The sequence below is a fragment of the Nicotiana sylvestris genome, chromosome 7, assembly GCF_000393655.2.
Source record: "Nicotiana sylvestris chromosome 7, ASM39365v2, whole genome shotgun sequence".
Classification (NCBI taxonomy): domain Eukaryota; kingdom Viridiplantae; phylum Streptophyta; class Magnoliopsida; order Solanales; family Solanaceae; genus Nicotiana; species Nicotiana sylvestris.
In genome coordinates this window covers 71,174,427-71,200,576 of record NC_091063.1, presented here as the reverse complement: position 1 = coordinate 71,200,576, position 26,150 = coordinate 71,174,427, and the positions used below count along the sequence as shown (strand labels likewise).

The following is a 26,150-nucleotide window of genomic DNA, read 5'->3' as shown; positions in this document are numbered from 1 at the left end:
AAAATAAAAAGTGAATTATCACTATTAATAGTTTTATTTTTTGTTTTTTTATATATATAAAAAAATCCGAAAATATTTTATTTTATTTATTATTTTTATTTTAAAAAAAAAAAATATATATATATATATATATAGTAATTTCGGAAATGATTTTAAAAAAATAAAAAATAAAAAAATAAAAAAATGTAAAAGAATGTAGAAAATTTAAAAAAAAAAGTAAAAAGTTTTAAAAAATTTAAAAGTAAAAGAAGGTTGGAATTAAAAAATAAATATAAAGATATCTGAAAATTTAAAAAATTTAAAGTAATTGAAAGTAGCATTTTTAAAAGAAAAAGAAAAGATAGTGGTTTATTTTTTAAAGAAAAGTTAAATAAAGTGAGATTCTCTTTTAAAAAAATAAAAAGTGGGATTTTAAATAAGATAAAGTAATTAAAGTTGGAATTTTAAAAATAAAAGTAAATAAAGGTGGGATTTCTTTTTCTAAAAAAATAAAAGCAATTTGTAAGTGGGATTTCTTTTAATTAAAAAAATAATAAAATAATAAAAAACAAATCTGAAAATTTCGAAAATTTTGCTTAAATAGAAGAGAAAATTTAGGAAGAAGGTGTGGAAAAAAAGAGAGGAAAAACTAGATAGAGAGAAGAAAAAAAGAGGGGGCGGAGTGAGAAGTATACACCCGATATACATTCTGGATACACTGAATATACAGGGGCAGAATTCATTTTGGAGAGTTTTGAAGTTGAAAAAGAATAGTTACTGCTTCATTGCCTCGCTTAAGATCTGAAATAGTCAGAACCTTCCTACCTTTTACTTCTTCACTATACTTGGAGTCGTTTATAGTCTCCTGGGTTTTCTGCTATTCCTACTGTACTGGTTTGCGATGTTGCTGAATCTGCTGTTGCTGTGTTATTACTGCTGCTGACTTCTCCTTCTTTTGTTCTTGTACTGCTGTTTCCAGGTACACATTTGTACAATCTCGGCTTGAAGCAAAAAATGAAATATTAATCAGGCTTTGTTCCTGTTGAATTCCTCCTGTTTAGATTTGTGGTTGAATATAATTTTTCTTTCTTCGTATAAAGATGTAGTTGAATGATTAATGAATAATGAGGTTGCATATGTATACTTTCTTCATCTAATAATGTTAGTTTAAATTACGGAGAATAATTAATCTGTTTTGATATTATGGTCAATCTCATGTTCTAGTATTATTGAATAACAGAATATAAAATGAAAGCAGTTTTTCTTTGTACAAACTCGATCGCAATTTTCCATTCGCATTAGCCGTAAACTAATAACTAATAAGTTACGTTTTTCAGCATGTAAATAATTAAGAGATTTTCTTTTATTTTAGAGACGAACTTAATAGAAAATATAGTCATTGTAGGTTTATCCTTTAAAAATAAAAATGAGACGAGCCTCGCCAAATAAAACGTATAGATTGCGGGGCCCTCACAAAATGTATGGTTTAATTAGAATTCGGAAGGACCGTTTAGCGAATTTCACGGTCTTCCCCAAAATAATAACGCGATAGTCTCTTTAGGCGCGTGTTTAATATTTTACTTTCTTAAGCCTGGGTGTGCATTTCATGCGACCCGAATCCAAATCCCAAAACATCAAATAAAACGTGTTCCGGATTGTGGGTGCATTTCATGTAACGCAGTCCAAAGACGTGTTTTAAGCGATGTTCATATTTCTTTTAAAAACAATAATAATAAAGCGGTTAAAATATAAAATTTGCACATAAGTTCATATTTGTATAAAATCAGATAATCAAGCCGAATATAATAGTTGAGCGACCGTGCTAGAACCACGGAACTCGGGAATGCCTAACACCTTCTCCCGGGTTAACAGAATTCCTTATCCGGATTTCTGGTACGCAGACTGTAATATGGAGTCATTCTTTTCCTCGATTCGGGATTAAAATTGGTGACTTGGGACACCCTAAATCTCCCAAGTGGCGACTCTGAAATAAATAAACCAATCCCGTCTCGATTGTCCTTTAATTGGAAAAACTCCCACGCACCCTCGCGGGTGCGGAAAAAGGAGGTGTGACAGGTGGTAACGGTTGGGGGGTCTCTAGGCTTAGGTCTCTTTTAAACTGTTAGGGGTTTATGGGTATTAGGCTTGGATTTATGGGCTAAGGTTCAGAAAATTAGGCCTAAAAATGGGTTGTTTGAGCCCAAATTTTATTTTTTCTCCTCGGACAAGACTAAAATTACTACCCCATTTACTAATTAATCCTACTTAAGTAAAATAACTATAAAAATAAAACTAACCGTTAAAACAAACCTATTTTTTGGTATTTTTCAAATATCATACAAAAAAATGCAATTAGATTAAAATTATTGCAAAATTAAAATAATATTCCTACCAAACTACTAATATTCCTGAAAATAAAGTGGAACTATTTTTGTATTTTTTTGAATTTTATGAAAGGTAGATAAACTAAAAGTAACAAGATAAAAATATCAATTACCTAAATAAAAGAAAATATTTTTTTTGTAATTTTTATTTTTGTGACAAAATAAAGTAAAAGAGTCAAAACTAGTTGAAATAGCGATATTAGGACTAAACTAAATATTTAAATGCTAAAATATATAAATTCTTGGGGAGAGTCAAAAATTACATGTCTACAACCACTACGTTGGCTAACCAATCTGGGTATTTGGCCTCCATAATGGACCCTATTTTAAGGAGTTTAGATACCTCGTCTTTGATGAAATCATGTTTGACCTCGGACTGGGGTCTCCTCTTCTTGCCGGGTGGAATTTCGGGTCCAGGCTTAGCTGGTGAGTGGTTATTTTCAGCGGAATCCCTGTCATATCAAGGTAGGACCAAGTGAAACAATCTATGTTAGCTATAAGAAATTGAATGTGTTTTTTCCTAAGCTCGGGACTTAATCTCGTGCCTAGGTATACCTTTCGATCGGGTAGATGCTCGATCAATATAACCTGTTCCAGCTCCTCGACCGTCAATTTAGTGGCGTCGGAATCATCAGGGTCTATAAAAGACCTAAGAACCTCGTAGTCATCGTCTTCATCAGTCCCCTATTTCTCCGGTTGGTGCGGGGTTGGTGTCGGTAACTGCTATTTGTCTTCTTACTTTATGGCCGAACTTGGCCCCTTTGTAAGTGCAGATATCGGGATCACCTCTTTGACCACAAAAATTTCCTTTATGGATGGATTCTCTCCATAGATTGTTTTAATCCTCCCGGTGTTGGGAATTTTAACACTTGGTGCAAAGTCGATGCCACTGCTCTCATGTGGTAGATCCATGGCCTCCCAAATAGAGCGTTGTACCTCATGTCTCCTTCGATCACATAAAACTTGGTTTCCTAGATGGTCCCTATGGAATTCACTGGTAATGTTATCTCCCCTTTAGTGGTTTTACATGCCATGTTGAATCCGTTTAGAACTCGGACTGCAGGCACGATTTGATCTTGTAGGCCGAGCTGTTCTACGACCCTTGATTTAATGATGTTGGCCGAGCTACCTGGATCAATTAACACATGCTTAACTTGAGATTTATTTATGAGTACAAATATTATCAATGCATCATTGCGAGGCTGCATGATCCCTTCTGCATCGTCGTTGTTGAAAGACAAGGCTCCTTCCGGTGCGTAATCTCGAGTCCGTTTTTCCCTTGTGATTGATACTCTGGTGCGCTTCAACATCCGTCCATTAGGGACATATACTCCACCGATAATCATGTTAATGACGTGTTGAGGTTCTTCTTGTTCGGCCTATTTATTAGAATCCCTATTTCTAAAATGGTTTTTGGCTCGGTCGTTTAGGAATTCTCGAAGGTGCCCGTTGTTGAATAGCCGGGCTACTTCCTCTATCAATTGTCGGCAATCCTCTGTTCTGTGGCCATTAGTTCCATGGTATTTGCACATCTGGTTAGGATCTCTTTGGGATAGATCATATTGTTGAGGTCGAGGCCATTTGGTGTCCTTAATGCGTCCGATAGCTGATACAATGGCGACGACATCGATGTTAAAGTTGTATTCTGATAACCTTGGTGATTCCTTAGGCCCGATAGGTCTGTCGAAACTGTTTTTGCTCATGAGTCCCAGTTGCTCTAACCTCGATCACTTCTGCTCTCATTTTGCATAGAATTCTGCCTGGACCCACTACTTCTTCGGTTTCCATTTTGGAACCTGGACACAAACTCCTTGAGCATCTCATTATCCTTATGTCTTACTTTGAAAGGTCCGACTTCCTGGTTTCAACCTTGATAGCCTTGGCATGTGCTTTCACGAAAGAGTCTGCAAGCATAGCAAATGAGTCAATAGAATTAGGAGGTAAATTGTGATACCATATCATAGATCCCTTCGACAAGGTCTCTCTGATTTTCTTCAATAGGACAGACTCGATCTCATCATCCTCTACGACGTTCCCTTTCATGGCGCATATGTAGGATGTAACATGCTCGTTTGGTTCGGTCGTTCCGTTGTACTTAGGAATCTTGGGCACGGAAGTTTTAGGGATTGAATTTGGAGCCGCACTCGGAGGGAAAGGTTTTTGCACGAACTTCTTGAAATTCAGGCCTTTCAATATCGGTGGCGCTCCCAGGATTTTGTTGACCTTGGAATTGTAGGTTTCTACCTTTTTGTCATTCGCTTCGATTTTTCTCTTCCCTGATTCTATCTGTTTTCTCAGCTCCTCGAGCATTTTTATGATCTCGGGGTTAGTCCCCGATTCATTTCCATTCGACCTCCCTGCGTCTGGTTCGTCCATGTGGGTGATTTACTAGGACGGATCGGGTTCAATTCTGCTCGGTGCACGGCTTTGGTTCTGTAATTGAGCTGTCGCCGCCTGTTGAGCCTGTAACATTTCGAAGATCATCCGTAAATTAATCTCGTCCCCTCCATTGTTTAGAGTATTTTGCGGTGCCGATCGGGCTCCACCACAGATGTTATTCTCAGGGTCGGTAGGCAGACTTGTGTCGATAGCCACATGCAAGTTAGCTTCCAACGAGTTCGCGACTGAAATTTTGACGGGATCAACGGCCGGTACCTCGTTACCAAGCGCTATGTTGTTATTTTCACAGTGGTGACCGAACTCATTGTCAACAGATAGGGTTTTAATTGTGAGTTTGACATTTTGAGCTTTAACCTGAAATTAGAGGCACTTTAAAGAATAAGTGTAAAGTAGTGTGTGTTATGAAAATGTGTATCAAATAACCACTATTATCCTTAGCCCCACTGTGGGCACCAAACTGTTTACCCTCAAAATTGGGTAACAAATAAATTTGTAAGTGATTTTAAGGATACGTGGATTATATTGACACAAAGAGATAAATTAAATTGCAATTGAAATAAACAATGATAAAGTAAATTCAAACGACACGAATTGAACGATTACAGCCTTGGGGGGTGAGCCACCCTTGAACAGAATGCACTTCGATCGGTATCAAGACACAGTTGAATAAGAGCTTAAAAAGAAAATAACACTATATTGTTTCTGAATGCATATTACCGTCTCCTTTTCAAGTGATCGAACTCCCTTTATATAGTAGGGGAGTCCTATATTAGGTACAACTCTACAAAAGATAAAAAAAATCCCCTAATTAACTGATTGCTAATCTCACGTTGACATGTGCCGAGATCTCCACCGTGATATTCGGTCGATTACGGATACCACAGCCTTCTGTTGGTCGGGCTTGACTACCTGACAACGTTCTTTGAAATTAATCAAGGCCAAGACCGATTCCGAATCATGTCCCAAATATCCTCGAGGACGGGTGTCAGGTCCGGACTCAAAATTGATGAGATCCCTACCTCGGTCTAGGCCCTCAGTTACCACATTTAGAGTTTGGCCTATCATGTCGAAGACCGGAATGTACTTCGAGGCCGGTTTTACCTGTATAAGTAATTCATTGGATGAACTGCCTAATGACATAGAGCATCAAACAACACAAAAAAAATGAATAAATCGAAGTGAGTAAGAAATTGTTGACACGATGTAAACTTCGAATCTAATTAGACTGCAACGAAATGCGGATGTAGTAGACCACACTTGCTAGTGTCAGCAGGAGCGGCTCAAGAAGATTGGTGGCCTAAAGCCAATTTTTAATCTGGGACCTTTCAGAAGAAGAAAAAAATTCATCTATATTTTTAATTGAAACCTATTTTTCTGACTTTTTAAGATGTAAAGTTTTTAATAGTTTCTTTTATAAATAATTTAATCTCTTCTAAGATATTGTTGATCTTAGATAATAGAATTAGATTCAAGAAGTTCATAACTAGATATCAAAATATTTTTTGATGCTCTGATATACTTGTTGAAACGCTAAAGAATGCACAATATAATTTTATTCAACGGTACTCTTCAACTATTTTTTTTTATAGAAAAAATAAAATTCTTTTCTTTCTACAGAAAACTATATAACTTATCGAGAACTTAAACTTTTCTGTAGAAACCAAGAAGAGAATATAAGAATGTACTACCCATTTTCTGATAAGAAAGATAAAAATAAGACTTGGAATATTGAAGATACCAAAAAATGGATTCTAAAAGTTTATTAAACGTTTTTAGTGAGAAATGTAAAAGGAGAATAATAATATAAGTACCTCACTAATAATGTCAATCGTAAAATTTAAATAATGAAAACTTTTATATTCGCGACAAGGGTTTAGGGGAAGTGATTCCCCTTCTCCAATTTTTGCTTCAATGGTTACATCTATACTAAACTAAAAGTTATCTTTACTTTTTATAAATATTTTATTTGTTTATTTTAACATACCCAGTATATTTAGACCCTACCTCTAAAGATTATTGTGAGATATATATGATTCAACTTACCTTAATTAGATATACTGGGTTCGAGTCCTATGGTTAAAAAAATCATGTTAAAATGTATTCTCTCTTTTACTAGGCCTTATGCGGTACGAATTTAAATTAGTCGGGGTTTTAATACAAATACAAGTAGAAAAAAAAAATTGGGGCCCTCATAATTTGGGGCCTAAAGCGTTTGCTTTAATGGCTTGACCCTTGAGTCGCCCCTGAGTGTCAGTAATCAGATGTAGAGGAAGAAAATAATCCAGGAACCCTTATATTCCCAAACAGCATCTCTGACTTAATTAATATTTTGGGATTTTATTTACAAAATCCGTAGTGGCTGCATGAGCAGGTGAATGATGGCCGCTCATCGTCACGCTTATGTATTCTCTTTCTCATTTCTCTTTTTTTTTTCGTTACAAAATTTTATATTTGATTTTTGAATTCTTATCTTAAATGAATTCATCTCTAATATGTGATCTCGGGTTAAGCCTAGCAAATAGCGCTTTACTCCTCAATAGGCCTATTTAATGCGAATTTGAATTGATAGAGTAAGTGAATTTCCAATATGGAATGACTTAAAAAATAAAAGAATATAGAATGACTAAAAAAATTCCTCCATATAGATAAAAGTTGTTTTGGTAGTTTAAATACTAATTGAGTCAAATTATGGTTTTAAGGCTTATGTGACACTTGGTTAAAGTCAAAACTATTTGCGTAACCACTTATAGTTGAAAAATCTTGAATAAGGGATATGATATGATTTCAACGCTTCTAAAAATGGTACTCGAGACTTGACCTTGTAAGTTTAGCCTTGTGATTGTTCTTAAAGTGCATAAAAAATTAACAACTAGTTAAATTTTGGTTGGATTTTATTCCTCTCTGTATTCTGCCAAATAAATTTTTAAGTTAAACGTCCAGCTTCAACTAAGGTCGATATAGAAAAAGATATTTCTTCTAGAAAATTTTGTAGACAACTAAGGAAAAGATAAAAGAATAGAGTTCCTCTATGGACTTTGTTATGACTGGAGCTAAAGCTTTGTGGCCTTTCATTAAAGCACGTCATCACATACTGGCAGCACACAGTCCTAGAATGCACATAGACAATTGAGAAGTTTAGTGCAGATTTTTTACAGAAATAAAAAAGCTAATTACCGGGGCAAGGAGTCATGAAAATTAATTGAATTTGGATCTGACTGAGCGAGGAAGATATGGCCTGGGAACTTTAACCCACGAAGCCCAAGATCAAACGACTCTTTTTAGTGAAAGTCCAAATAAGCATAAGTCATGGCTCTTGGGCCGGCCGAGGTCCATCAGCTAATCCAGACACAGAATGACATGATTATTGGTCTACTCGTCCTTCATTACTACTGTTCCTCCCAAACGCACACACAAATATACATGGTCGTACAAGTAATAAAATAATAAATCAAGTATCCATAAAATCTTGTATTAACTACCCACTAAATTCACCAAAATTATTATTCAGTCGAATCAAGCAGAGTACAAAAGTGTGATTATACTAAACAATAATTCTAACTAGTAACTAAATTATCAAGCAGCAAAATAGTTATTGTGTATTCAGTAGAGACAAATATTTCAGGGTTGTGATCGATTCATCAATCCTATTGCGCGTTCGTTAATTAACTTCCATTTCGTATAATTCACTCATTGTTGCTAATTAATCGAACAATTGCTCTCGTAGCCTTCCTATTCAAAATAGATTAACGCATATATTCCTATGGAATCAATCTATTAAGAATGTATTAAAATTACGATATTTAATTAAGCATGGTGACTAGGTATATTCCTGTCCTAACCACAAATCTGCATCCTCAGAGTTAGTATCATGCTCTCTTCAATTCTTCTCTAATCTAAACATGGTTTTTCCACGCATAGCATAGATAGTAAATAGAACCTAACTGTTGGCTAGACAATTAAGCAATTAATCATAGAATTGAAGAAACAATCATATATTGGTGAAATGTAATTAAGGTTAAGTCAACTTTAAATAACAATATTCATGGCTAAATCACAACCCTAGAACTATGGGTTTTAGCCACTCATGATAATATCAAAACAAATTCACAAGTGTTGAATAATTGAAAATACTAAGAAAAGATGAAGAAAACTGAGATATCCTCGCTCCCGGGTGTTCCTCGTGCGTATTTTTCCATCAAAGTGGCGCCACCCCTCTCAAAATAGGCTTAGTCTTGCTTTTATATGCATTGGGTAGGTCTTGGGCCGAAATAACCTTGTCCCCGGCAAAGTTGGAGAAGTTCCCGTCACTAGCACCCAGGGCAGCTTGTGGCGCTTGCCGTTGGCAAATTAAACATTATGGATATGGCGGCGCAGGTAGCGCCCTACGGTGCCTGTGGCGTTACAATGGCTAATTTTTCATCTTTTGCTTCTTTTTTTTTACTCTAATCTCGTACCTTTCGCCCTCTATTGCCTCCGGATGATTCCTACATATAAAAATAACACGAATAAGCATAAATCAATACAATTCACATCCGAAATCTATGAAACACGAGTAAAATATGAGGCGATATACATATAAATATATATACATTAAGCTAAATATCAACACTCCACACTTAGACTCTTGCTCTTCCTTGAGCAATGGGACTATCAACTACACCCCAACAACGTACACATCTCAACTAGAGAGGAGCACTTTAATATTTTACCCATACACGCCACCCTTGACTATGATCCATACCCGGCAATCAAGCATGAACATATAAAATTTACATTCTTTCCGTTTAAATATGCCCAAGTATATCACTTTAATTCAATCAATTCAAACAACCTATCCGTAACCACCCTACCTCAAGAGCCGACTCGTTACCACTAAGCATCCTCAACTCGCGCACTCACCTAACAAAAGAAGCTTACAACATTACCAATCCTTCATGAGATCATGTGCCCTCACCACAAACAAAAGAATGAATATAGAATATTCTACACATTCACGTATGACCTTGAACAAAATTTAAGGATATCACACAATTGAACAAAATTTGCTCACTCTTATAAAAAATTTCACGTGCATCTTGTGGTCATACCTGTCACGACCCAAGTTTGCCCTCCGTGAACTGTCGTGACGGCACCTAGTCTCTACGACTAGGTAAGCCTAACAATTGCGGAAAAAGAAACAAAATACGAAAAACTAATAAAACTGAAGATAAACAAATATAGAAGCGTTTAAGATGTCGCTCGGCATATACTAATACAAGATCTCAAAAGCTGAACAACTTCCCAAAATTCGGAATCTCATGAAATCACATGCTAAGGATCCTACATTGTGCGCTAACTCCAGAATGTCTAAAACAAAGTAAATACCGATGGGCTGTAACAACAAGAGAGAATGGAGAGGGACTCTTCGGTCTACGGACGTGGCAGATATACCTCGAAGTCTCTGAAGAATCGCCTCGCCTCAGGGGTAGTAGGGCTGAGCCGAAGAACCTGGATATGCACATAAAAAACATGCGCAGAAAGGGCATGAGTACACCATAACGGTACTCAGTAAGTGACAAGCCTAGCCTCGATCGAGTAGTGATGAGGAAGGTCAGGGCCCTACTGATTATAGCTGAAAAACGAGGCAAAAAAGTATAAAATATGACAATATAATTAAATGCTAACAGTATGAAGTAACACAGGATAATAAGAATAACAAAAATACAACAGAGAAAAACATCACAGAAAGAATACAGTTCAACACAGAGATAGCAATTAGGGATCTACCAGGATACCGTCCTATAGCCCCCAAATGTAAATATCCAGCAAATCGGGGATCTACCAGGATACCGTCCTGTAGCCCCCAAATATAAATTTCCAGTGGATTCTCCCAGGTGTCGTCCCGTAGTCCAACTCATAGTGCATCGGGGATCTACCGGAATCCCGAGCCGTAGTCCCCAAATGTAAATACCCAGTACTAGGGAAATCTACCTGGCGCAGTCCCTTAGTTCCAATATAAATGTGCAGGGGGATCTACCGGGATACCGTCCCGTAGTCCCAAAGTAAACAAACAGCAGCAACACAAAAAATACTCAATTCAATTCAAATTTCATACCAAGGTAAAACAGGTATGTCTAACTTAGCATGCTGCACATAATTCAAATAAGGCAGTTTGAGCAAGTAAAGCAATTAAGTCAATTAGACACGATTCCCTAAGCTAACAACATGCTTAAATTGCAAGTAGTATAAACAGGAAAGGAAACACAATTATAGTTACTAAATAAAAATAGGATTTTCAACAATTAGCATAAGTACGCACTCGTCACCTCACGTACAAGGCATTTCAAATATCAACAATACCAAATCCTAAGGGGAGTTCCCCCACACAAGGTTAGGTAAGCCACTTACCTCGAACCGACTCAAAAATCAACCTGAAACCACGCTCCTACCACGAGTACTCGACTCCAAATGGCCCAAATCTATTCAAATCAATTACATAATGTAAATATAACTTCAACTAACTGATTCCACTAATTAATTCTAAGCTAATACACAAAATTAGAAAAAATGACCAAAACGCCCCCACGCCCACATCTCGGAATCGGGTAAAATTTATAAATTCAGAATCCTCACACTCTCATGAGTTCATTCATACCAAAAGCACCAAAATTGGACCCCAAACGGTCCCTCAGATCATCACTCAAAGCTCTCCAATTAACCAAGCCCTAACCCCTAATTTACCACTGATTTTTCTTTAAATTTCATGCTTACAATGATAAAAATTACCATAATAACGAGCTTAAAGACCAAAGACTTTACGTCAATGAATCCTTATGAAAATCTCCCTTGAAATTTGCTCTCCAAAGTTTCTTCCCGTTGAAATATTATGAAAAATAACCCAAATTCGCAAAGGAAATCTTTTTATACTTTCTGACCTAGCTTTTTCGCACCTACGGTTGTCACACCTCCTTTTTCCTACATCCCGAAAGAGGTATAAGGGAGTGTTTTCCAACTTAAGTGACAATCGAAACGGGATTATTATTTATGAATCAGAGTCGCCACTTGGGATAATTTATGGTGTCCCAAGTCACTGGTTTTAAATCCCGAATCGAGAAAAGATTGACTGTGTTTTGCAGTCCGCGAACACAAAAAATCGGGTAAGGAATTCTGTTAACCTGGGAGAAGGTGTTAGGCATTTTCGGGTTCTATAGTTTTAGCACGGTCGCTCAACTATTATTACTGGCCTATTTATCTGATTTTAAAACATTTTTGGAACCTATGTGCATTTTATTCCTTTTAAACCGCTTTTAATAATCCAATTATTACAACTAATTATTGATTACACATTGCGAATCATGTCACGGGAACCATACCCACAATCCACAACATATTTATTTTAATTAACAAAATTAAATCGGGGTCGGGTCACATAAATGTACCCCCGATTTTTAGAATCGGGGTCACGTCACGGGAACCATACCCGTAGCTATGACAATTATTTAATTAATGCGCCTAAATCAAACTACGAAAGTTCAAGGCATTTTTTTTGTACAAATTTTTGTATTTATGTGAGGGCCATACATTATGGATTTTATTTGCGTATGGAGCACCTCAATTTATTTTAGGAAAAAGAATTTGTGCTTAGCTAAGGCAAACCAAAAACACTCCTACTTATATCTAATTTAAAAAATCAAGTATCATAACCACGTCACGGGAATCGTACCCGTAGTTGTGATAGTTTAATTACATGCCTAAAGCAAACTACGAGATTCATTTTAAATATCTAAGTTATAACATTTGAGGGCCATAGATTATATGATTCAAATGTATGCATGGCACGCCTCAAAACTATTCAACTAAATGAACTAGGATATTCATATTTGGAGCTAATATGAAATTAATCACCGCAACTACGTCACGGGAACCGTACCTGTAGTCATGAGATTTTTATTATTAGGAAGGCGATTCAACTAGCTCATCTATATTTGCGAAATAAAAAAAACATGATTACAAGAACCTTGTTTTTACAGAAGAATCCATGTCACTTTGCAAGAAGATTATTAGCAGCTTAGCCTAGTATTCTATAACAAGCAACAAAACGAAAAAGTAGAGGTTCGATCAATCACTACATACTCCAACAAGACAACAGAAAACCAAATATTAATTAATGTTACTAGGAAGTCCCTTAATACATGACATATTTCACATACCAATACAGTAATCTACCATGAAAGGAATAGCATTAGCATTTAAAGAAATTGCCAAAGCTCAATGGAGTATTCATGAATACATCAATAGTTGGCATGCCTTTCACTAATTATCCAGTAACAAATGCCATTTTCCAACAAGACTTACTATCTCTTACTATCATGCGGCTTGCAATCTTTCATCCCTTAGAACCCTATCCTCACACCAATGTTATTGTTATTTAAGAAACAAAAGGAAATAAAGCTCCAATCCCAATCAAAGTGCCGCCTATCATGTTATCAGAAAATGAAGGGGAAGAGTGAAGATGGATGAGAAAAGGAGTAAAGCAACTAACCAACAAACCTTAACAAGCTGAAATTAATGCCAAATGAAATACAAATCAAGTTTTTGAGCTTCTGTACATTTATACTAGGGATGGGAGTGAAGATCCTCTAATGAAGTAAAAGATTATAGTGGCCAACCAATTTCGAAACCATCATTTGAATTTCTAAAAAAACTAGTCATTGCAAAGAGTTATGTTGAAAATGGGTTAGCAGAATCAAACACTGACTCCATCCAAACATACAAGGAAGATCATTTTTCTAAATTACTGCAACAGCTGAAGCTTCCAGGCAGTTTTAAAAAAAACCAAATTAACATAACCACTCATTACATTATTGGCAACTTACACTTATTCATTGTCAATATCATCACAATTAAACTCATCTTATGCTACAATGCACACCGCAATTTATCATCACAAATACGAGTGCTTTCCATGAAAGTGACAAATTAGCATTTACAAGATAACCTTGAGCTACTCAAACTTCTACCAGAAGCCTAGTAAAAATTCAATGAGGCAACAAAAAGAAAAAGAAGCATTGAGAAAGAGAGGTGTGTTGAAGATTATTTAACTGCAACAAATGAAACATGAGTGTGAATGTGTGAGGCAGCTTGTACAAGATGAATGGACTAAAGCATGTATTCACTTTCTAAGGTTGGTTGTGTTCGTGTCACAATAGCAACATGATTGAAGGTACTGAATTCAATAATACCAGATTTCAATTTTTAAAAGCAAATCCTAGCTTAAGCTCGCAAATACACACAAATAAAGATTCAGCAGAAAATTCATGAAATGATCCTTCAAATTGCATTATAATCTCAAGGCAGAACATAACAAACACATGGAATTGATGTCGGATGGCTAATGTTCACATTCATTCTCAGTCTTTCACACAGGAGAACAACCAGCAATTGTTCAGTAAATTCATGACTTGGACTCGAAAAGCAGAAAATATGCACCACACTAATCTAATCTTGCTAACTGGCAGATTCAAACCAAGAGAAAGGGAGTGATTGTCAGTCAGTCATGGAGAAGAAACAGGGCAGGGGATTATGCAAGTCCAAATCAAATTGTGACATCAGAGAGATCATGATCGAATGAGGAATTAAAAATATACAAACCACTGGGATTGACTTGATTAAGATTCGAAGATTCGTACAGTTCTTAGGATATAAACGAAGCCAACCAAACCAATGACGGGCAGATAACACCAGAGAACAATTTCAAAGAACTCAGTTGACACCTAAATTCAAGCAAATAGCCAAAAGATCAAATAAGTATCGAGTATAGGGCTGCTTGAAATTATCTTTCATTTGTAAACAAAGAAATAATATGAACAGATGCAAGAATGCGACAGAGGACATCAAAGAATGATTTTAGAGTTCATTTTTCCGAGTTCCAATTCAATCGAACAAGTTGAAATGTTCATAAAAAGCGCAGCAATCATAAGACTCACAAACAAATTCGAGCTTCATAAGTTAATATCACAAATCCATACTGAATCTTAAACGAACAAGAATTAAACATCCTCGAACCCTACTAAATCCCTGGTTCTATTCATATTTGAATCGAGCCTTTAAACATAACTGAAGAAAAGAGGAGAAGTTGAACCTTAGATTTCTTTCAATTAAATATGTTTGGAAGCGATTACAAGCAGAAGAAGATTTGGCGACACACTTGAGAAGAAAAAACAGCTGCTAAAATCCAAGCTCCCACACGGAAATCAAACGTGAACCCAAATCCAACTCAAACGCAATCCATTTTGAGAAACGAATAAAGAAGCTAATATATATGTATCTTCTGTTTTGAAAACCCAAAGAAAAAATAACTAAACCATAACTCTCATATTTTTATCAATAAATTAATTGAGAATTAGAAGAAAGAACTCAAAAATCCCAGAACCCTAGCTCTCTTTCCCTCTCCTCTGTTGCGATTTTTTCTTGTTCCCATAAATCTCTCTCTTTACAAAATCAGAATCGACCTTTTTTGAAAAACGAACCTCTGATGAATGTGGGGCTTGGATTGAGTGAAATCGATCCAACGCCTCACCCTCATCCAACGAACGTTTTCCAGAACCTTCCAATCACGTGATATGGTTGAAAATCGGGCGAGTGAGAGGGGGAGGAATCTTTGGTGTCAGAAACCATTAGAATATTTGGTGACGTGGTGAGATAGGGGGTGCGTGAGGTGAGTTTGGACGCAGATTTAGGCTTGTTGAAGAAGAAGAACAGTGGTAATGCGCCACTTGGGTCTTTAGGAATTTAGGGCTCTGTATTTGCTTGTATATATTTGAGGATGGGTCTGGTTTGGGGGTAGACGTGCGGGTATGTCTTTGGGCTGGTGGAAAATTGGGTGAAATGGAAGGGATTTGAGCTTAACAACCTATTGGCCCAATTGGTTTCTTTTAAAAAAAAGAACAACCCTTTTCATTTTCCCCCTCATTCTTTTGTTTTTATTTTTCTTTCTTTAATTAATAAAATCCTAAAATTAACTCCTAAATTAACCTAAGTTGTAAAATTAAACTAATTACCTAGTCACAAAAATATAAAATACTTAGTCCTAAATCAAAAGGAAGAATCAATAGACTAAAATTAAATGGGGGGGGGGATGAGCTATTTTGTGATTGCTAATTAATTCCAAAAAATGTAAAATCAAACCTAAATGCAATGCATGGTGTTTTTGTAATTTCTTTTTATTTATAATGGAAATTAAACATGCACAAAACTTCAAATAATTAATAAAATTCTACAAAAAGTCCTATAAAATTGCAAAAATTGGAAAAAATTATTTTCTTATATTTTATGGGAGTAATTCATATAGGGAAAAAATCACTTGCTCATAGCTGCCCCTCTTTGCTTGGAAATACAAAGAGTTTTCGTACAAAGATAAAGTGAGCGGATACGAGCGATTTTTGTCCATTCGGATACTCCGTGGGAAGCATTTTTGAAAGATTTGACCACACCCTGCTTCCGAGGTTGCCTACATATCCTTGGCTATAAAGGAATCACGTCAGTGTAGTTCGAAAGTTTTGATAGATGGGACTACCAGGAAGTTGTGATTTCACTGTTGTTACTGCTGCTACTGCTTGCTGAACTCCTATTACACCAAGACAAAATAAAAGAAGCTAGACTAAACTATGATCTATGAATTACAAGAATCGTATCTATATCTTCAAACTTGATCTTGCAGTTTCTGTTGCTCTATTGACTTGTACTCTCCAGATGAAATTCCTTTGTTACTGACTTGAGTTGTATTCTGAGGTGCTTTCCCTTTGTTTTCTAGGAGAGCGCCTGATTACCAACATTTGAATTATCTTTTTTCTTCTGAAACTTGAATTGTTTTCCCTTTGTTTTTCAGGTGGACGCCTGATTGTTGAACTGAACCGTGTTCCTTTGAAATGACTTCCTTTCCTCTAAAACAACAATCATTTTCCCTTGAAACCATGTGCTACCTTCTTTTGAGACTGAAACTGTATTCCTTATTCTCCAAGTGGGTGCCTGATTACCAACACTTGAATTGCTTTCCCTTTGTTCTCCAGGTGGGCTCTTGATTACCAATATTTGCACTGTTTTTCCTTGAGACTTGAACTGCTTCCCTTTGTTCTCCAGGTGGGTTCCTGATTACCAACACTTGAATAGCTTTCCCTTTGTTCTCCAGGTGGGCTCCTGATTACCAACAATTGAATTGCTTTTCCTTTGTTCTCTAGAGGGCTCCTGATTACTAATGCTTGAATTGCTTTCCCTTTGTTCTCCAGGTGGGTTCCTGATTACCGACGCTTGAATTGCTTTTCCCTTTGTTCTCCAGGTGGGTTCCTGATTACCGACACTTGAATTGCTTTTCCCTTTGTTCTCCAGGTGGGCTCCTGATTACTGAAGCTTGAATTGTGTTTCCCTTTGTTCTCCAGGTGGGCTCCTGATTACCGACACTTGAATTGCTTTCCCTTTGTTCTCCAGGTGGGCTATTACCGATGCTTGAATTGCTTTTCCCTTTGTTCTCTAGGTGGGCTCCTGATAACTGACAGTTGAATTGCTTTTCCCTTTGTTCTCCAAGTAGGCTCCTGATTACCGACACTTGAATTGCTTTTCCCTTTGTTCTCCAGGTGGGCTCGTGATTACCGACACTTGAATTGTGTTTCCCTTTGCTCTCCAGGTGGGCTCCTGATTACCGACACTTGAATTGTTTTTCCCTTTGTTCTCTAGGTGGACTCCGGATTATCGACACTTGAATTGTGTTTTCCTTTGTTCTTCAGGTGGGCTCCTGATTACCGACACTTGAATTGTTTTTCCCTTTGTTCTCCAGGTGGGATCCTGATTACCGACACTTGAATTGTGTTTCCCTTTGTTCTCCAGGTGGGCTCCTGATTACAGACACTTGAATTGTTTTTCCCTTTGTTCTCCAGGTGGGCTCCTGATTACCGACACTTGAATTGTTTTTTCCTTTGTTCTCCAGGTAGGCTCCTGATTGCCAACACTTGAATTGCTTTTCCCTTTGTTCTCCAGGTAGGCTCCTGATTGCCAACACTTGAATTGCTTTTCCCTTTGTTCTCCAGGTAGGCTCCTAATTACCGACACTTGAATTGCTTTCCCTTTGTTCTCCAGGTGGGCTCCTGATTACCAACACTTAAATTGCTTTTTCCTTTGTTCTCTAGGTGGGCTCCTGATTACCAACATTTGCACTATTTTTCCTCGCAACTTGAACTGTCTTCCCTTGTTCTTCAGGTGGGCGCCTGATTACAACAAAATAGACAAAACAAAAGAATTTTTTCTGCCCCAGTTTGATATTGGGAACATCTTTGAGTGTTAATCGAATCATGGTACCAAAAAACTCTAAGTATTTAAAATTTAAATCCCATTATCTAGGAGGGTCCTGAAAACTCCTAGTTAACTGACAGTGTTTTTTAAGTTAAATGATATTTCCTAAAGGTATGACTTCCGCTAAATCTTGTTAGCTATGAAGATCTTAAAATTAATCCCATTATCCAGTAGGGTCCTAAAAATTAATATCAAATCTTATATTAAGAGTGACAACTTTAAGGCAAAATTATATTTCCCTATAACAGAACTTACGTTAAATCTTGTTATCTAATGGAGGTCTTAAAGCTAAGTCCCATTATTCAAGAGGGTCCTTAAAATTTCAAATTGAATCCTATCCTAAGAATGAAAACTTCAAAGCCAACTTATATTTTCTCAAGCTAAGGTAAAGCTTATGCTAGATCTTGTTACTCATGAATGTTTTGAATTTTAAACTAGGTCCCATTGTCCAGGAGGGTCCTGAGGATTTACGGTCGAACTTGTCCGGTACTTGCTTTCCTTACAGAGGGTTTCTCCGAATCAAACAAAATTTTTTGCCCCTATTTCAAATCAAAGAAAAAGCTTGTCAGTTTAAAATGTGGTGGTTAGTTTGTGGCATTCTTGCTGAAGGTGCCCTCTCCGCTGCCGTGCTTTGCTTTGACTGGTTGCCTTGAACTAGCCAAAGAACCGTTTGACTTCTGACTGGCTCTCAACCGCAGGACCTTGGATGACCCGAGTGTTTTACACCCATACCGTTGTTTTACATTTCTGACCTTTCTACCTGAATCTCTGTATCTTCCACAAGATTACTAAACCATTCGACCAATGGAACTTTCACTAACGCCTTATTTCCCACTTTACATCATGCTATCTCTGGTATGCTTTGGCCGCACTTTGCTTTGTGCAATTTTGAAAGCTGGTAGTAACCTTTGAAATCCCTTCTCACTTGCTCAAACAAAACTGACATCGAAAAAATCTTAGAGAAATAAACCAAAAAGAAATGAAATGCAATGACTTTGAGAGTTAAGAATAAAGAAGAAAATCTAAAAACTGGATGATTGTTTGAGGGGAAAAAAGAAAAGAGACTTATCTAAGCGGAACAGCTGGCACCAATGATCATGACATGTTTTTCGGATTAATCAGCCCAGCCTATTCAACCAATCATCTTCCCGCTGTCATACTTTATGCCCCAGGATTTTCATAACCCAATTTCTTTGCCAAATCACTGACCTTGCTCGGCTTGCGGTGCCTTGAAGGGTTTTCACCAACAAACCTCTATCATTTGTTCATTTCTCAACTCACTGTCGCCTTACGATGCCCATGAGGGTTTTCACCAATAAGACTCTCTTATTTTTTTTAAATTTTCTCAACTTTTCGTAACCTTACGGTGTCCGTGAGGGTTTTTACCAATAAGACTCTCTCATTTTTTATTTTCTTGCTCAGAACGGAGTGTTGCCCCTGATATGAATCACACCCATACTTGCTCGACTTGGCATCTCTCGAAGATTGATCAGAAGGTCTTTCTTTAGGCCGTAATGTGGGCTTTGGATAGGGTTAGAAAGAAAGGATATCACAAAGGCTCAAAACAGCTTGAATGAGTTCAAAATTATAACTTTTGGAATCAGATCTCTTACAACAACCAACTTTCTGCCCCAAGTTTCTTTGCTTGGGGACTTTTGAATTTTTATTTTGATGGGACCGAATCGTGAGGCTGCCTACGTATCCTTAAAAGCAATCAGGTCAAACGTAGTTCATGTCATAGGAATTACTTTGTTGTTGTGATTTTTCTCTTTTCTCTTTTCTCTTTTCTTTCTCTCCTTTTCCTTTTCTTTTCTTTTCTTATTTTTTTTTCTTTTATTTTCTTTTTCTTTCTTTGTCTTTTTTTTCACTCTTTCCATTGTTTTCTTTCTCTTTTCTCTTTTCTTCTTTACTCACCTTTTGCGCTCGTGTTTCTGAACTTTGCTACTGATTCTAAAAGAGCGGTACGAAAGGAAATAGATAAGGCTCAAAGGGGTAACAAAGGATAAAGTGTTTAGATAGCAGAACAAAATGTCTTCGTCATTCCAATCTTCAAAACATGCCAAGTACAGACAAATACAATTTTAACCAAAGAAATCATACATAATATCTTTTGACTACATCAGAATTGATAGCCGTATCTACACATTTACCTTCTATATCTGCTAAATACAAATCACCATTGGATAACACTCTCGTTACGATGAACGGCCCCTGCGAATTTGGGGAGAACTTGCCTTTTGGTTCAACCTGATGTGGAAGGATGCGTTTCAATACTTGCTGACCCACTTCAAATTGTTGGGGACGCACCTTCTTGTTGTATGCTCTTGCCATTCTCTTTTGATACAACTGGCCATGGCATACTGCTGCCAATCGTTTCTCATCAATCAAACTCAATTGCTCCAGACGGGTTTTGACCCACTCATCATCATCAATCTCGGCTTCAGCAATAATCCGAAGGGATAGAATTTCAAATTCTGTGGGTATCACTGCTTTAGTGCCATATACTAACAAATAAGGAGTTGCACCTACTGAAGTGTGAACGGTAGTGCGATAACCCAACAACGCAAAGGGCAACTTCTCATGCCATTGCCTGGAATCTTGCACCATTTTTCGAAGTATCTTCTTTATGTTCTTGTTGGCTGCCTTGACTGCTCCATTCGCCTTGGGGCGGTATAGGGTGGAATTGCAATGTGTAATCTTAAACTGTTAACATACTTCCTTCATCAGATGACTGTTAAGATTAGCACCATTATCTGTGATGATCACCTTCGGGATTCCGAACTAACAAATGATATTTGAATGAACAAAATTGACCACTGCCTTCTTGGTCACAGATTTGAAAGTTTTAGCTTCAACCCACTTAGTGAAATAGTCAATGGCCACCAGAATGAACCTGTGTCCATTAGATGCTGCTGGCTCAATTGGTCCGATGACATCCATACCCCAAGCTACAAAAGGCTATGGTGCAGACATTGTGTGCAATTCAGATAATGGAGAATGAATCAAATCTCCGTGTACCTGGAATTGATGGCATTTGCACACAAAACTGATACAATCTCGCTCCATGGTGAGACAATAATAACATGCTCCGAGAATTTTCTTTGCTAGAACGTACCCACTCATATGCGGTTTGCAGACTCCGGAATGCACTTCGGTCATGATAGTCGTGGCTTTTCTAGCATCCATGTATCTCAACAATCCAAGATCCGGAGTTCTTTTGTACAAAACTCCTCCACTGAAGAAAAATCCGCTTGCCAAACGTCGAATTGTTCTTTTCTGATCCCCTGTGGCTTGTACTGGATACACTCCTGACCTGATGTATTCTCTGATATTGTGGAACCAAGGCTCACCATCAAGTTCTTCTTCCACCATGTTGTAGTAAGCATGCTAATTGCGGACCTGAATATGCAACAGGTCAACATAAGCCTTGTCTAGATGATGTAACATCGATGCCAGAGTAGCCAAAGCATCAGCAACCTCATTATAGATCCTTGGAATGTGCCTGAATTCTATTGATCGAAATCATTAACAAAGATCATATAGACATTGTCGATACGGTATAAGCTTTAAATCCCGCGTCTCCCATTCTCCTTGAAGCTGGTGCACTATAAGGTCTGAGTCTCCCAAGACCAAGACTTCCTGGATTCCCATATCTATAGCTAATCTCAAACCTAGAATGCACGATTCGTACTCGGACATGTTGTTGGTGCAATAGAAGTGAAGTTGAGCAGTGACAGGGTAATGATGCCCTGTTTTAGAAATAAGTACAGCTCCTATTCCAACACCTTTCATATTAGCAGCCCCATCAAAAAAGAGTTTCCAACCGGGCTTTTCCTCCTTCTCGACCTCATAAATTTGCATTACCTCTTCACCAGGAAAATAAGTCTTCAAAGGTTCATATTCTTCATTCACCGGGTTCTCAGCCAAGTGATCAGCCAAAGCTTGGGTTTTCATCGCTGTCCGAGTCACATATACGATGTCAAACTCTGTGAGTAAGATCTACCACTTTGCGAGCCTTCCTGTGGGCATGGGCTTCTGAAAGATATACTTTAGGGGATCCATGCGAGAAATGAGGTATGTAGTGTAGGACGACAAGTAATGCTTTAACTTCTGTGCTACCCAAGTTAGGGCACAACACGTCCTCTCAAGGGGAGTATACTTAACCTCATAAGATGTGAACTTGTTGCTGAGATAATAGATGGCATGCTCTTTCCTGCCAGTGATGTCATGTTGACCCAATACACATCCAAATAAATTATCCAAGACTGTCAAATAAAGAATCAAGGGTTTTCCTAGTTCCGGTGGGACCAACACAGGTGGGTCCGACAAAAACCTTTTGATCTTATCAAATGCTTCTTGGAACTCATCAATCCATTTGACCGCAACATACTTCTTCATCAGCTTTAAAATGGGCTCACAAATTGTCGTGAGCTAAGCAACAAACCTGCTGATATAGTTCAACCTCCCTAGCGGACTCATCACTTCGGTCTTGTTCCTTGGAGGTGGCAATTCTTGGATAGCTTTGATCTTTGATGGGTGCAACTCAATGCCTCGACGACTGACTATAAATCCCAACAATTTCCCTGATGGAACACCAAATGCGCACTTTGCTGGATTAAGCTTAAGTAGCTGCGGAGCCTTTGGAAAAACTTTCTCAAATCTTTGACATGGTCAGATTGCTTCCTGGACTTTATGATCACATCATCCACGTAAACCTCAATCTCCTTGTGTATCATGTCATGGAATATAGTAGTCATCGCCCTCATGTAAGTTGCCCCAGCGATTTTCAAACCAAAAGGCATGACGTGGTAGCAGTATGTTCCCCATGGAGTGATGAATGCCGTTTTTTCCGCATCTTCCTCATCAATTAAAATATGATAATATCCCGCATAGCAATCCACAAAAGACCCAATCTCATGCTTGGCACAATTATCACTCAAAATGTGGATATTTGGAAATGGGAAGTTGTCCTTTGGACTTGCCTTGTTGAGATCACAGTAATCAACACACACTATGGTCTTACCATCTTTCTTTGGCACAGGCACAACATTGGCTAACCACGTGGGATACCGCGTGACCCGAATGACCTTTGCATCAAGCTGCTTTGTGACCTCTTCTTTAATCTTCACACTCATGTCAGTTTTGAATTTTCTCAGCTTCTTCTTGACGGGCGGGAATGCTGGATTGATTGGAAATTTATGGACCACCAAATTGGTACTTAAGCCTGGTATGTCATCATATGACCATGTAAAAATATCCTTATACTCAAACAATGCTTTAATTATTTCTTCCTTAATTTGTGGTTCAAGATGGACACTTATCTTAGTTTCTCTAACATTATCTGGGTCCCCTAAATTGATTGCTTCTGTATCATTCAGGTTAGGCTTGGGTTTTTCTTCAAAATGACTTAGTTCCTTACTAATCTCTTGAAAGGCCTCATCCTCATCATATTCTGATTCATTATCACACTCTATTTCTTAGATTATTATTTCAGAATTAGATTGGTGTCACACCTCCTTTTTCCGCCCTCGCGGGGGTACATGAGTTTTTTCCAATTAAAGGACAGTCGAAACGGGATTTATTTCTTTATTTCAGAGTCGCCACTTGGGAGATTTAGGGTGTCCCAAGTCACCTATTTTAATCCCGAATCGAGGAAAAGAATGACTCTGTATTACAGTCTGCGCACCAGAAATCCGGATAAGGAATTCTGTTAACCCGGGAGAAGGTGTTAGGCATTCCCGAGTTCCGTGGTTCTAGCACGGTCGCTTAACTGTTATATTCGGCTTGATTATCTAATATAATACGTATTATAAACTTATGTGCAAATTTTATCCCTTAGCCGCTTTTATTATTCTTTTTATTTATTGTTATTATTTTACGAAAAATTGCAACATTGTGAAAACGTATTTCAAATCACGTCGCAATCAATTGCACCCGTGGTTATCGACACATTTCGACTCCGTTGAGATTTAGATTTGGGTTACATAAATGCACACCCGTATTTAAGGAAATAACATTATTAAATACGCGCCTAGAGCGACTAGCGTGTCATTATTTTGGGTAGGGCCGTGAAATTTGCTAAAACGGCTCCTCCCTAATTCTAAGCAATTAACTGTACATTTATTGAGGGCCCCGAAATCTATACATTTCATTAAGCGAGGCTCATCTCATTTATTTTAAATGGACAAATCTTAAAGCGACTACATTTTTTCTATAAAAATTAGTCTCTAAAATAAAGAAAGAAAAATCCTAATTAATTACTAGCTTTTATAATTTTAAGAAAACATGACATGCTAATTGCTTGGTTAATACAAATATTGATGAAAAAAAAAATTTACTCTTAATTTCGAAATTTTAAATAAAATAAAAATTCAACAACTAATATTCAAAATAAACAAATATAGCTAGATTAAAACTCAAAATTGTTATTATTTTTTTTAAAAAAAATATTATTGAGATTAATTATTCACAATCATTTGAAACTAGATTTAACCATAATTACTAAAGCTTATTAGAAAGTTTATTAGACTTAAACGTTCTTCTAATCTTGCTTAAGCTCAAGTCATGCCTTAATGCCTAATTTACGATGTTTAATTTAAATTCATGTTTTAACTAAATTTAGCTACTTGTTCATGATCAACCTACAATCTTGAAGCCTTCATAGCTAGTGAATTAACCTGTTTTGCCGAACTGATTTATTACAGACTAACTTATGATATTATTTTCTTATTCCAGCTATTATTTAGTAATTCATGAAATAGCTTAAATACAATCAACAAAAGAAACAAAGAAAAAAAACGAAATTAAAACTTCAAATTTTCATTCTTCATATGTATTCATGCTTCATATTTCGGATTACAATAACCAGCTTTTCAGTTGTGTACCTGATATTGGAAGCAAAAGAAAATGAATATGAGAATCAGCAGCAGCAGTAAAATCAGTACAACACAGCAACAATAGCCCAGCAACAGTAACAAACCAGTGGAGTAGTAATCCAAAAAAAAAAACAAAATCTTCCAGCTTTGATGAAACAACAATTAATTCTGATTTCAAACAACAAAAGAAAGCAGAATATTTTTTTTTAGTTTTTATTTTTATTTTTTGAAAGCTTAAATATTTTTCGGAATTTTCTATCTCTTAAATGTTCAGCCCTTTTCTCTCTCTTATTTTCAGATTTGTTTCTCTCTCTCGTATCTGTGTATTTTTTCTCTATCTCTCTGTCTATATTTTTTGATTTCAAGACCTCACATATATAACCCATCCCATAAACCTTTCAATTAATTAAAATCCATACTTTTCTCTACCCAACCCATTATCTTCCCACTCATTCTCATTACATTAAATAAACATATCACACCACCCCATTTCATTTTGTCCCCCATGCCTAACATAAAATAATGCAAGATTCCCCTTTAAATTAAATCTTGTCCCCCCTTTATATTAAATAATCATATCACAACCCACCCCATTTCATTTTGTCCCCCATGCTTCAAATAAACAATTACAAAATGTACAATTCCTAAACTACCCCTTCCGACCTTACTGAAATTACCAAACTACCCCTGAACGTATTACAAATTTACCAAACTACCCATCAGCTATAACACATCAATTAATCAAACTTAACCAAAATATAGACAATATGATCAATTTCTAACAATGTTCAAACAACAATATGAACACGGATGAACATCATAACAACAATATCACATGAACATGATTTTAACAACATTTCAACAACAAATCACATGAACACAAATTGAACAACCAAGAACAACTAAAATTTGATTGAACAATATTTTTGGCAACAACAAACCTATTTTTCGGATTTAAACAACAACAACAATCAAACAAGTATATTTAGATTCCTAAATTCAATAATATTGAACTTAAAATCAACTCTAACAACATTACAACAAACAATTCTTATATTAAACTTTAAACAAGATTATGAGAACAATTCAAGAAATAATCATAAATGGTAAACAAGAAATCAAACTATACAAAATTCGGATTCAAGATCATCCAAACATGAACATGAATGAATCTATTTTAACACAACAAACA

The 26,150-nt window shown here is 36.7% G+C and overlaps 1 protein-coding gene across 1 annotated transcript; it reads right to left on the bottom strand.

Moving 5' to 3' along the window:
* Positions 1 to 21,608: 21,608 nt before the first annotated feature.
* On the bottom strand, positions 21,609 to 22,037 carry LOC138873292 (uncharacterized). The gene has a single exon (XM_070151742.1). It carries the CDS (start codon positions 22,035 to 22,037, stop codon positions 21,609 to 21,611), a length of 429 nt encoding a protein of 142 aa, XP_070007843.1.
* Positions 22,038 to 26,150: the final 4,113 nt, after the last annotated feature.